We start from the raw sequence: 13,771 nt of genomic DNA on the forward strand, positions 1-13,771 counted from the left end.
GGGCTTGTTCAGGATGACACAAACTCAAATTCAAGTCTTTTAATACCAATTCTAGTGCTTATTGCTGTTTTGCTGCTTCTTTCACATCACAAATGGAGAAAAGCAAGCTAGGTCTACCTTTAAGCAGTCTACCCAGATGTTTAAAGGAGAAAACATGAGGGATTCCTATCATCCTTTCCTGAATCACAGACCTCTCGTCCTCCCCTCTCTGGTCCCCTTTACTCCCAATCCCCAGGAATGAGGCACTAAATGAAAGCAGAGAACCAACTGAAAAAAGGGGTTTATTTTTTTTTGCCATTGAAAACTAAGGCAGAGAAAGCCCTCAGGGCAGAAACTAAGGCACAAAAAGTTCTCAGGGAGGACAGTGGTCTAATTTTCCAGTGGAGCTGGGGGAGAAGTCCCTACATCTCGGTATCCTTATCCTTCTTTTTTAGCTCAGTAGGATGCCCAGGTGCCCCAAGCCCCAGAAGCCCAGTGGCTGTGCTGAAGAGATTGATGGGAGTGGAGCCATCTGTAATAAGGGTTGATTTCAGACCAAGACCTTGGAGCAGTTTCACCTGATAAGAGAAGGAAACAAAAATTATAGGATGATAAAATATTAAGAACTAGAAGGAACCTTGGAAAATAATTCCTTTATATAGATTTTGTTTTTTTTTTAAGTTTTCCAAACTGTTTACCTTATTACCTCCCTTCAGAAACAGTTTCTGGGGCTAAGTGGAGTTAATTAACTAACCTAGTGTCACATAGCAAGGACTTTGTATAAAGGTGTTCTGATTTTCTATTATACACATAACAGGTAACATTGAAACTGAAAAGGGACCTTGGGGCTGTCTCTAGTAGTAGTGTGAAGTCATCCCTTCCAGTCAGCTCAATGGCAATTTTCTCCCCTCCCCATCCAAAGACCCACAGCCTCTGGCCCTCAGGAAGAACAGGATCTCCCTGTTGTTGCTACCTGAACTGGGGCAGTCCCCTCCCTCATTTCTCCTGGCTGGCTTACCTGCAGCTCGGGCCCAGCCAGTGCCAGGTCCCGGATAGTGTTGGAGCCGAGAGCCTCTGTCATCTCCTTGAACTTTTTAACCTCCACTGCAGCCAGTTTCTCTGCTTTGTTCAGTTCCAGCTCCATTTGGGCCTTGGTATAGGCAAGCTCATGTTCCCTGGCTTTCTGTACCCGAAGTAACTCTGCTTCCTGAAAGAAGGAAAGCACTCAGCTCAGGCCCTGAGGGACCACCCAGGAGACCCCCTTGAGGCTGGCTCTGCCCAGGTCTTGGGATGCATAAGAACATGCGAAGCAGAGAAATGGTCTAGTGCAAATACATCTGCCCCAGGAATACACAACAGAGGACTGGTCAGAGGGGGGGGAGGGGAGGATGTCCGGAAGGGTTTTATGCAGAAGATACCAATTTTGTGGAATCCTGAAAGATAAGGAGGGAGAGCCATTCTGCACCAAGCAGGGACCAAGCATGGAAAATTTGAAGGATACAGTGTGAAAAAGGTTGCCTTTCCTCCTCCTCCTTTCAGGTTCCCTTCTGTTTTGGCTCAAACCAGGGAACCTTTTCTTTAGGACACTTTTTAAAGGTGCTTCCCACTTACCGTTTCTATGGCTAAGGCCTCCGCTTTCAATTTGGCCTGAAGCACGGCTCCTTCTCCCTCAATCCGGGCAGCCTCTGCCCGGGATTCCGCCTCCGCCTTAGCAGCCCCCGTCCTTTCTACAACAGTGCTTGGGGAGGAAAAGTTGGATGAGATCCATGGAAAGAAACAACTTCCTATCCCTTACCTGACACTTTCTCCCTCTACTGATTAGCTGCATCTTTCAATAATTAATTCATCATTTATTAATAAGTGCTGGGTGAGGCAACACAAAGAAGTGAGCAAGAATAGTAGCTTAGAGCTCAATAAACTCAAAGACCCCACTACTGAGATGAGAGCTTACCATCTGACAAGAATTGTTGGGAAACTGGATAGCATTTTCAGGATTTCACATGGATAATTGCTATCATATTGCTTGGTTGCTCAATGAGTAAGGGGAGAGAATTCAGAACTCAACATTAAAAAAAAAAAAAGAATGATAAAAACAAATATATGTTTTAAAAGAACATTAAAAATGACAAAAACATATATTTTAAAAGAACTCAACATTAAAAAATGATAAAAACAAATACATATTTTAAAAGAACCAAAAAAAGGAATGATAAAAACAAATACATATTTTAAAAGAACCACCAAATATATATTTTAAAAGAAACCCCAATAAACCACAAAAACTGAAAAGCAGATTGGAAGAAATTGGGTTTAGATTAATACCTCACACCTTGAAACCAAGATAAACTCCAAATGCATGGCTGGTCCAGATAAGAGGTCACATTATAAACAAATTAGAGGGATAAGGGAGATATTACTTTTCAGATCTATGGATAGGGGAAGAGTTTGTTACCAAGTAAAGGAACAGAAAGGGTGACAGAAGATAAAACTGACAATTTTAATTACATAAAATTAAGGTTTTTTTTTGTTTTTGTTTTTTTTAAACAAATCCAACATAGCTTAGATGAAAAGGAAACAGCTAACTGGAAGAAAAATCTTTGCAGCAAGTTTCTTTGAAAAATGTCTTATTTCTAAGATGTAAGCCATTGGTTTAAATTTGTAAGAATAAAAGTTATTTTTCAATTAATAAAAGATAAAAGGATCTGAATAAGTAAGTAGTCCTCAAGGGAAGAACCTAAGCTCTTTATAGCCATGTGAAAAGAATGCTCCAAATCACTAATAATTAAAGAAATACAAATTAAAGCAATTTCTCAGATTGATAAAGCTGACCAAAAAAAAATGTCAAAACACCAACATTAGAGGAGCTGTGGGAAAACAGGCCCATAGATATCCTATTAGTAGAGCTGTGAATTGATACAGTCACATTCAGGAAATCAATCTGGGGAGGGTGGAGCCAAGAACATCAGAAGTGCAGGAAGAAGTACAGCAATCTCTCTGCTCCATCTCTTCCAAAAAGATTTAGAAAAAGGTCCTGAACAAATGTGATAGTAAAATCCAAGAAAAAAAAAATCACAGTGAATAATTTTTCCAGTCTAGGTCAGGATGCAAAGACAAAAAAGGTCTATGGACATTGAGGAAGAGATATGATCAGGATGATGTCATGGGGAGCACTGCAGGACAGGGAGAAGACATGCACCTGGTACTGCAGGGTTTGGGAACAGGTGCCAACTGGAAGCTCTGTTACTACCCAATTCCAGATCCGTAGATCCAGGTTAGACTGAGGAGGGTATCTGGACCTAGGGAGAGTGTTCTGGAGCAAGCAGCAGTGGAAGGCCCTAGGCTGTGTGCCAGACAAATTTATAAGTAGCAGCTGGGTGGTTCAGATCTCAGAAACAAAGGAGGGTCTCAATTCCAGCATCCATACCAGCCTGAAGCTTGCAGAATAACCAGGGTAGGAAGCCCAGACCAAAGTATAGTCTGCAGTTCTGTCACTCTGAACCAGCAGAGCTTCCTCGTGACTGATAGGGAATGAGTCCAGCCTCAGTCCATTGTTGCTCAGACTTAATTTGCAGAACTCAGACTAGGATGAGCCAGTGATCAGCCTTGGGAAGTACTGAAAGCTTACTTTATCCAGCAGTGGATAAAGCTCCCTTAACATCAAATTTGAAGGGAAGTGGCTGGAAGAAGGAATAAACAAACCAACAAAAAAAGAAATCTAACCATGAAAAGCTATTATGGTGACACAGCCATTCCAGAAAAAAAAAAAAAAAAAAAAAAAGAATGTCTCCTAAGAATCTATAAGCAAAGCTTCAAAGAAAAACACAATTTGGGCACAAATTCAACTAGCATTTCCAGAAGAAATTAAAAAAAAAAAAAAGAATTTAAAAAATGAAATGAGAACCCTAAAGGAAAAATTTGGAAAAGAAATGAGAACTGTGGGGAAAGAAACTGGAAAGGGAATCAGTATAAGAGGTACAAAAATCTTGTCTGAGCAACAAAATCCTTGAAAATTAAAATGGACCAAATAGAATTCAATGATTTTATATGCCAACCAGAAATAATAAAACAAAATCAAAAGACCTTTGAAAAGGGGGAAAAAAAGTAATCTCATTGCAAAAACAACTGAGCTAGAAAAGATTGACAAGAAAAAAAAATTTAAGATATCATAATCAAAAAAAGCACCTACTAGACATCCTATTTCAATAGGATCTTAAGTCTTGATCAATAAATCTTGAAAGAAAACTGCCTTAGCACCATAAAGTGGAAACTAAAGAGGATTCTTTGGTGATCTTCCAAAAGAGGTCTCAAAATATATGTATATGCATGCATAAAAGTGTATATGTATATAGGCTTAAAGCCAAGAACAACTTACCACTAAAACTCAGTATAATCAAAGGAGGAAAATGGATTTTGAATCAGCCTGATTGTGGTATAAAAGCTTTAAAAAGCAAAAACAGGAATTCAAAGAAACATGAAAAGTTAAATATTAATGGACAATCATAAGGGACTAAACAAAAATTAACTCCTTCCCTAACTTGGGAAGATGATCACAAAGAGAATCTGATTAGACAGAAGGATTGGGAGTAGCTCTGTTATTTCTTGATGATTGTAAAAGAACAGAAGAATACACAGTGGAGTGAGAAAGAGGGAAAGGAAAATTAGGGAAAACTCTTCTAGAGGGTGTAGATAAACTCTAATCTTCACTCTTATCTAAATTGGTCAAGGGAAGAATGAATACACACACACAAACAAACACATAGTACATTTCACTCAATATGAAACAGGAGGGACAAGGGAGGAAGATGTAGCAATAAAAGTGAGTAGGTTAAGAGACAGATTAGTCCTAAGCAAAACTAGGCATCTATAAAAAACATATATATATATATATATATATATATATATATATATATATATATATACACACACACATATATATATATACATACATAATTATAAATATTTCATATGATTCTTTTTTTTAATGTTACTTAAAAAATAGAAATTGAATGTATGCTCATCAACTAAGGAATGGAGAAACAAGTTATGGTACATAAATGAAATGGAATACTATTGTGCTGTAAGAATGAAGGGAATACTTTCAGGGAAACCTGTTAAGACATGTATGAACTGATACAGTGAACAGAAATAGAACAATTTATATAATGATGACAATATGATAAAGACAAATCTTTTTGAAAGTCTTAAGAATTCTGATCAGTGTAATGACCAAACAATTCCACACAATTCATGATGAAACATGTTACTCCTTTCCTAATAGAGAAATAAAAGACCTAAAGTGTGAGAGGAGACAGGTACATGTATGTGAATATAGTATATGTATATGTGAGTGTATACAAGTGAAATTTCCCTTTGGATATAACCAATGCAGAAATAGGTCTTGTTTGGCTACTCATATGTTTGTAATAAGGTTTTTGTTTTTCTTTTGTTCCCATTTGGAAGGGAAGGAGAGAAGAATTTAAAAACTAACTTTTTTTTTTTTAATAGCCTTTTATTTACAGGATATATGCATGGGTAACTTTACATCATTAACAATTGCCAAACCTCTTGTTCCAATTTTTCACCTCTTACCCCCTACCCCCTCCCCCAGATGGCAGGATGACCAGTAGATGTTAAGTACATTAAAATATAAATTAGATACACAATAAGTATACATGACCAAAACGTTATTTTGCTGTACAAAAAGAATCAGACTCTGAAATATTGTACAATTAGCTTGTGAAGGAAATAAAAAATGCAGGTGGGCATAAATATAGGGATTGGGAATTCAATGTAATGGTTTTTAGTCATCTCCCAGAGTTCTTTTTCTGGGCATAGCTGGTTCAGTTCATTACTGCTCCATTGGAAATGATTTGGTTGATCTCGTTGCTGAGGATGGCCAGGTCCATCAGAACTGGTCATCATATAGTATTGTTGTTGAAGTATATAATGATCTCCTGGTCCTGCTCATTTCACTCAGCATCAGTTCGTGTAAGTCTCTTCAGGCCTTTCTGAAATCATCCTGTTGGTCATTTCTTACAGAACAGTAATATTCCATAATATTCATATACCACAATTTATTCAGCCATTCTCCAACTGATGGACATCCATTCAGTTTCCAGTTTCTAGCCACTACAAAAAGGGCTGCCATAAAAACTAACTTTTAAAAAAAGGGAAGTAATTTGGAATTATGTCTCCATAACTACAAAATTCTGTATGCCCTTTGACCCAGGCACCTCCCAATAACCAAAGTAAACAAAAAAAAAAAAAAAAAAAAAAAAAAAAAAAGGAAAAAGATCTATACATATATGTACTGAATATTTTTAGCAGTTCTTCATATAGTGGCAAGATCTGGAAACTAAGGGGAAGCCTGACATTTGAGCCATGGCTAAACAAATCATGGTATATGAATGTAATATATTACTATTGTACTATTGTACAGTAACAAATGAAGAGAGTTTCTGAGGAGCTTGGAAAGATTTATATGAACTGATGTAGAATGAAGTAAGCAGAACTAGGAGAACAATTTACACAATAGCATCAACATCATCAAAACAAATACATGTGTGAAAGCTTTAAGAACTTTTGATTCAAAAGGACTCATGCTGAAATCACTCACTCAAGATGGAGAAATGATGGACTAAGACAAAATGAGATATACATTTTGGATAGTCAATGTGAAAATTGGTTTTACTTGACTATGCTTATATGTTACAAGGATTTTGTATTTTTTTTTTTCCTACTCTGGGGAAGAAGAGAAAATAAATTCTTGATTTTTTTTTTTTTTTTAAGTTTCAAATGATGGGAATATTAACAGGTAATACACAAAGACCCTGTTCTGGAGGAATGCATAATCCCACATTGGGGAATATGACATGCAAACTGTTATCTGATACAAAGCAGAATACTACAGGGAAAAAGGAGAGCTCCAAAGTAGTCGAATTTGAGACAAGAGTGACCACTTTTAGCCAGAATCAGGAAAGATTTTGAAATTAGGGATTAACAGATTGAAATCTAATTAACAGATTGATCTGTTCAAATACAAAGAAGCAAATGTGCACAAGAGGTCACTGAATAGTCCAGTTTGGCCAGAGCATTCAAGAAGAGAATTAAGAAGAATGGAAAAGTAGGTTGGAACCAGACCCATGGAGGGCCTTAGATAGCAGGTCGAGGAAGTTTCTATTTTACCCTCAAGGCAATGGAAAGCCATGAGGGTTTCTATAATCAAAGAGCTGAGTTGATAGCCCTGTGCATTATAAAGATGCCTTTGGCAGTCACATGGATAGATTGAGATGGGGTGAGTCTGGAGGCAAGAAACCAGTTAAAAGGCTATAATAATCCAGACAAAAGCTTAACAAATCAGAGTAGTGATAGAATAAGTGGAGATGTAAGGAAGAATGCAAGAAATGCTTGGAGAACTGAAGAGACTTAACAACGATTTGGATATAGTGGCAAATGGGTAAGAAGGTGAGCCTTTAAAGAAGGAAGAAAAAAGACTGGAAACCTCGTAACATCTCCAGTTCTTCCTTCATTAATCACTTCTCCAACTCTTGCAGCTAATCAGCATTCCTTTTATTTTTCCTTTCTTGTGTGAAGGAAAAGTTGAACAGAGGAAGACATTGAAGGATCATGGTGTCAATGGCAGGAAAGACAGATTGGGGAAAATCTAATGAGTTTCATTGGTCCAGTGAATTGGTCCAGTGGTCCAGTGAACAATGAATTGCAACAATGCAAAATAATAATAATAGGATCAAAATTACATACACATCAATAATGGTATACCAAATATGAATGTTATGGAATATTATTGTTGTATAAGAAATGACCAGCAGGATGAATACAGAGAGACTTGGAGAGATTTACATGAACTGATGCCAAGTGAAATGAGCAGAACCAGGAGATCATTATATACGTCAACAACAATACTATATGAGGATCAATTCTCATGGACGTGGCTATCTCCAGCAATGAGATGAACCAAATCAGTTCCAATAGATCAGTAATGGACAGACCCAGCTACACCCAGTGAAAGACCTCTGGGAAATGAGTGTGGACCACAACATAGTATTTACACTCTCTGTTACTGTTTGCTTGCATTTTTGTTTTTCTTCCCAGGTTATTTTTTTACCTTCTTTCTAAATCTGATCTTTCTTGTGCAACAAGATAACTGTATGAATATGTATATATATATATACTGTATTTAACATATACTTTAACATATTTAACAGGTATGGGACTGCCTGCCATCTAAAGGAAGGGGTAGAGGGAAGAAGGGGAAAAGTTAGAACAGAAGTTTTTACAAGGTTCAATGATGAAAAACTGCCCATGCATGTTTTGTCAATAAAAAGCTAAAATAAAAAAGAAAAGTTAAGAAAAGAAAAAGCTTTAATAAAAAAAAGAATTTAAAAAAATGTAAAGGAGAATAGGTGGTGGAATTTCTGACAAGCCTAGAAAGGAACACAAAAATCTTATTTACTGGTACTTTTGTTAAAAGGTTTAGAGGGAATTTGACAAGATTTTTGCTATTTCTTCTGTTAAGTTACTTTATTGTTTTAGTTGATGATTAAACTTAAGGTTTTTAAATTGTTGGTGACACTGGAAGGTAAGAGTAACAGGTGACAGTCAGAGGGGCAAGGAAGGCCTCTCTGCATCCTCTTTTCTCATGGACTATGGAGCCATCTTCTTTCCTTACCTCTCGGCTTCCAGAAGCAGCAGCATCTTCTGAGCTTTCTCAGCTTCCACTTGGTCCAAGATCTTCTGTCTCTTCAGTCGCCCCTGAGCCTCCTGCTCCAATCTCTGAGCCTCATGTCTGATAGAATAGGAGACAGGAAAAGATTCTTGTGAGATGGTTGTAGAGGAAGAATGGGAACCAGGCAGGGCAAGGGACAAGTGCATTGTGGGGGAGGAAGGAAATTGGCATTTATTATTAAGCACCTACTATGGACCAAGTTCTTTGCCAAGTTCTTTACAAAATATTATGTGCTAAGTTTTTTTTTTTTTAAACAAATATTGCCTCATTTGACATTTACAACAACTCCGGGAGGTAAGGGCTATCATGATTCCTGTTTTACAGATGAGGAAACTGAGGCAGATAGTGGTATTTTGTCCAGGGTCATACAGCTAGTAAGTTCTGAGGCTGGATTTGAACTGAGGTTTTTCTGACTCTATTACACCAGCTGGTTCACTCAAGGAAGCCCATAGCACTAAGTACACAGGGATCTCAACATACAAAGGAGTGAATGCCATGGACCTAAGGCAGGAGAACTGGGAGGGGGAGGGGGTGTTGGAAAAGCCATCTGCTCGGCTCACTTGGCAGCAGCTTCTTGGGAATTCGTGGTGATTTCAATGGCCAGCTGCACACTTCGCTGCAGGGCGTCGCGGGTCCGCTGGTCCACAGGTTCCACAGATTGGACATCCACGCTACTGATCACCAGCCCATTCTGGGGAAAGAAAGCACGGTCCCGGGGCTGAAGCATGGGGTCCTCTCCAGCTCCTTTACGCTCTATTTCCTCAAAACCGAAGACGGACGTCCGGATGATGCGAGCTGAATTCTTGTGGAAGTCATCAAAGGTGACTGAGGCCACAGCCCCGCGCACCCGGGAGGCGATGGCTTTGCAGGCGTCGCCCACAAAGTCTGGGACGGAGAAGAGCCGAGCAGCCTCTTGGGGATTATTCTGGTCTCTCACTTCAAAGTGCCTGTGGGAAAAGAAAGGGAGAAAGATGTCCCACCTCCTCCCCTACTGCGGTCTGGGAGTTAGGGCTGTAATTCAGAACCTCATTACCTCTGGTCTGGATTACGGCAATGGGCTCCTAAATGGTTTCCTTCACTCATCTTACTCCACTCTAATCTGTCTCCACCCAGTTGCCAAAGTGCTATTTCCTTAAATAAAATTGTGACTGTCATTCTCTACCAAAACTCCAGTGCTGCTCTACTATCTTTGAGATAAAATATAATTATAATATATAATAACAATAAGAATATGGTATTTCTGTAGCATCTATTTTGTGCCAGGCTCTGGACTAAGTTTTATTCAATCATTTTAATTGTGTCCAGCTTTTCATGATCCAATTTGGGGATTTCTTGGCAGAGATATGGAAGTGATTTGCCATTTCCTTCTCTAGCTTGTTTTATCAATGAAGAGCTGAGGCAGACAGCGTTAGGTGACATGCCCGGGATCTGGTGAGTTAGGAAGCCAGATCTGATCAGGAAGATGAGTCCTCCTGGCTCCAGGGCCTGGGCTGCACCACCCCAGCTGCCCCCATTGTACTAAGTGCTTTTCACAAATACTGTGAAGGACAAATCTCTGTCTTTGCATCCTCAGAACTTAGCACAGAGCATGGCATCTGCCACAGGCTCTCCTGTGCCTGTTCAGACCCGTCGGACTCTTGACAAGGTTCCCGGGACCTCCCTCTGGACAACTTGGGTTGGACTAATCTCCCCCTCTCCCTGCACTGACACAGCAGAAGATCCTGGCAGGACCTGGGGGAATCCCTAGGTACCAGTTGTAAGCCAGCTGGAGCTGCAGTCGGGCATGGTCCGCTGTTTCAATGGTGATGACATCAGTAAAGAAATCAGGCCCCAGTAGCAGGCAGAGTGTCCGGCGGGCATGGGGCCGCTTGGGCCGGCCAGCTGAGAGGGACAACACCGTGAACTGTTCTTCAGGGCCAAGGCACACCAGCTCTGGCCCAAACACAACCCTGTGGAAGGTCCAGAGGGTCAGCCAAACAGAGAATTCACAGCCCCCAATCCCAAGCGCAACATCCCCCCGGATAGGAGAATTTTCTTCCCATGTTTCCCCTCACCGGGCTTTCTTTTCCCTGTAGTCATACACCTGCACAGCTGCATTGTGGGGGACCCGGTAGCTCACAATTCGAGTCTTATCCCTGGGAGGGAGGGAACCACTTTTTCTTGACTCCCCCAATGCACCCCTGTCTGCCAGTGGGTCTTGCCCCATGCTCAGCAGTTCTTCCACCCCAGGAGGCAGCTCCTTTTCCCACAACTCTTCATCGTGGGTCAGCATATAGGTTTTACCAACAACAGCCCGGACCTAGAGAATAGACCAGAGTAAAGAAGACATTCTCCAAAGAGGGCAGGGATGAGGAAATAAAAGAATCCAAAGCTTTAGCCCACATTGCTCCCTATACTCAAGAACAGAATTTCTCAGTTCCAGCACAGAGGTAAGGGCTATAGGCATTTAATAAACATGTATTGAATTGCATTAAAACACCTGGGTTCTGCTACTATTTCATTAATAGTCTTTGGAAAGATTTATTCCTTCCTTTGAGCCTCAGTTTCCTCTCTGTTAACGAAACTAAGGAAGGATAAGGGAAAAGTAGGTGCTGAGGTCTCCTTCAGTTCTAAAATCTAGGGTCCTGAGATCTGAAATGTCATCCCCTGACAGCAGAGATCCTGCTCATCTTTTACAGCTTAGTTCAAATGCTTTGCTTTCCAGTAAGCCTTCTCTACTTTCCTTACTTTATAATCTTCCCCCTGCCCATCCCTAGTCTTCACATAGCACTGTGCATTTATTTCTCTTAATAAATATTTAATGGATTGAGTTCAATAAGGATCTACAGTGTAGAACATTGAGCTAGGCCCTAGAAGAGGCAATGAGTTAAATAAGCTACAGTGTTTATTCTCATGAAGCTTACATGTTGGCCATATTAATTTTATGCAGCTGATAGTGAACTGGCTCTTAAAGAAATTCCAAAAGAATAATGTACTAAAAATATTATGCATTTTTTTTGAAGCTCTCCTCATCTCATCCAGACTGAAGTATAACAACTACTCAAGGCCTGACCCCATAGTTGAATAGAAACTTCAATATTTTTCCCTTTTCCAACAAGGCCAGTTTGCCCATCCTCAAGCAATCCATGGCCCCCTGATTCTTAGGGGTTTATCATGTCAGTTTAGAATTCAGTGTCAACACCTGATCATCTTTAGCTCTAGTAGAGTTCAAAACTTCAAATCTTAAGCAATTTGCCAGCCTCAGTTTCCCCAGAAGCAGGGACTACCATGGTGTTATGGATTATTTATATTATGTTATTATATGTTACTGTATTATTTATATTATATATCATCGATTTATATTATGGATTCTGTTATAGTTGTTCATGGGCATATTTGGGAAAAATACAAACTTCATCTTAAGTCTGGCTGATCTGATCCAGCTTCAATGAGACTCCAGCTCTTTCTTTAAGCCAAGCCCTAGAAGACTTTTGCCTTCAGCATCCAGATTTTTCAAAAACTTTGTAAACCTTCCCTGATCAATGAATCACCAATAAAAGACTAAACCCTCCCTTTGGGCCTTAGGCTACATCAGTATTTCCTTTATTACTGTTTTCCTCTTAGTCACTGGGATTAACTTTCTGTTAGACTTGTGGGTGGTACTTCTTTTTTCTACCAGCCCTATGCAGCTGACCATAAGAGCAATTTCCCAGAGTTTATTTCTTTTTTTTTTTCTTTTTTTTTTTTTTTATTTAATAGCCTTTTATTTACAGGATATATACATAGGTAACTTTACAGCATTAACAATTGCCAAACCTCTTGTTCCAATTTTTCACCTCTTACCCCCCCACCCCCTCCCCTAAATGTCAGGATGACCAGTAGATGTTAAAATATATTAAAATATAACTTAGATACACAATGTATACATGACCAAAACATTATTTTGCTGTACAAAAAGAATCAGACTCTGAATTATTGTACAATTAGCTTGTGAAGGAAATCAAAAATGCAGGTGTGCATAACTATAGGGATTGGGAATTCAATGTAATGGTTTTTAGTCATCTCCCAGAGTTCTTTTTCCCCAGAGTTTATTTCCAAGGAAAAAGGGAATATGCAAGTTTATAATACATCAGGACAAATACAGGCAGATAGAAGACAAAATTTCCCCCTCTGGGATCTTAAGGACATAGTGTTTTAGGCATAAAGAGAGAATCATAAGACAAAGCCATGGGACACCCATACCAAAGAGACCAGATTGTTTATATTCACATACCTTATTCTGGTTAATATTAAAAATCAGAAAAATAAATTGGGGGCAAGGTCTGGCAGAATTATTTGGTGAGGGGGCCACTACTTGGGCCTTTTGATTTACTATACTCTAAGCACCAGACATTTTCTCTGACTGTTCCCCTTCTAGCTGGAATGTTCTTCATTCTCATTTCTGCCTCCTGGTTTCCTTCAAGTCTCAGCTAAAATCCTATCTCCAAGAAGCCCTGTGTGGCCTAATTCCCAATCTCTCTTCCAGAAAATGTCCCTTTATTATTTCCTATTTAACACATACACAAGTTTCTGAGGACTAGGACTGTCTTTGTATCCCCAGGGCTTAGCAGAGTGTCTGGTACTCAGAAAGTGCTTAACAAATGTTTACCAGATTGGATTGAAGTTTTGTCACTTATTAATTGTCTGACTTATTGATTGACTGATTGAGGGGAGCCTGCCTTTCCATTCTGGGCTTCTGTTTCTTCATCTAAAAAAATGAGGGGTTGGTGGAGAAGTGGGGGAAGGTGTCAGAAAAGGGAAATAAATTCTTTTGGAATTTCTTTAAGAGCCAGCTCTTAGGAGCTTGGAGGTAGGTATAGGGTTCTAGAGCTATGGCAGGCACCTGAGGCAGTTTCAGATCAATTAAGGCAGCTTGATGGGGAGCACGCTGGACTTGGAGTTAGGGAAATTTTGTTCAACTCCAGCCTCAGACACTTATTAGTTCTGTGACCCAAGCCATTTAACCTCTGCTGCCTCAACTTCCTCATCTGCAAAATGAAGACGCTAATAGCAGATTCCTGCAGGATT

The 13,771-nt window shown here is 39.5% G+C and overlaps 1 protein-coding gene across 3 annotated transcripts in view; it reads right to left on the reverse strand.

Moving 5' to 3' along the window:
- Nucleotides 1–252: 252 nt before the first annotated feature.
- The window catches only part of MVP (major vault protein), a 33,395-nt gene continuing 19,876 nt past the window's right edge, over nucleotides 253–13,771 (reverse strand). For all 3 annotated transcript variants that reach the window (XM_031963607.1, XM_031963622.1, XM_031963614.1), the window contains exons 9-15: nucleotides 10,780–11,024; nucleotides 10,477–10,674; nucleotides 9,286–9,672; nucleotides 8,669–8,785; nucleotides 1,591–1,717; nucleotides 998–1,186; nucleotides 253–557 (exon numbers count right to left, since the gene is read on the reverse strand). In XM_031963607.1, the coding sequence (XP_031819467.1) occupies nucleotides 402–557; nucleotides 998–1,186; nucleotides 1,591–1,717; nucleotides 8,669–8,785; nucleotides 9,286–9,672; nucleotides 10,477–10,674; nucleotides 10,780–11,024 (1,419 nt within the window). In that variant the 3' untranslated portion in view covers nucleotides 253–401. The remainder of the gene's footprint in view (nucleotides 558–997; nucleotides 1,187–1,590; nucleotides 1,718–8,668; nucleotides 8,786–9,285; nucleotides 9,673–10,476; nucleotides 10,675–10,779; nucleotides 11,025–13,771) is intronic.

This window comes from Sarcophilus harrisii, chromosome 1 (assembly GCF_902635505.1).
Source record: "Sarcophilus harrisii chromosome 1, mSarHar1.11, whole genome shotgun sequence".
NCBI lineage: Eukaryota > Metazoa > Chordata > Mammalia > Dasyuromorphia > Dasyuridae > Sarcophilus > Sarcophilus harrisii.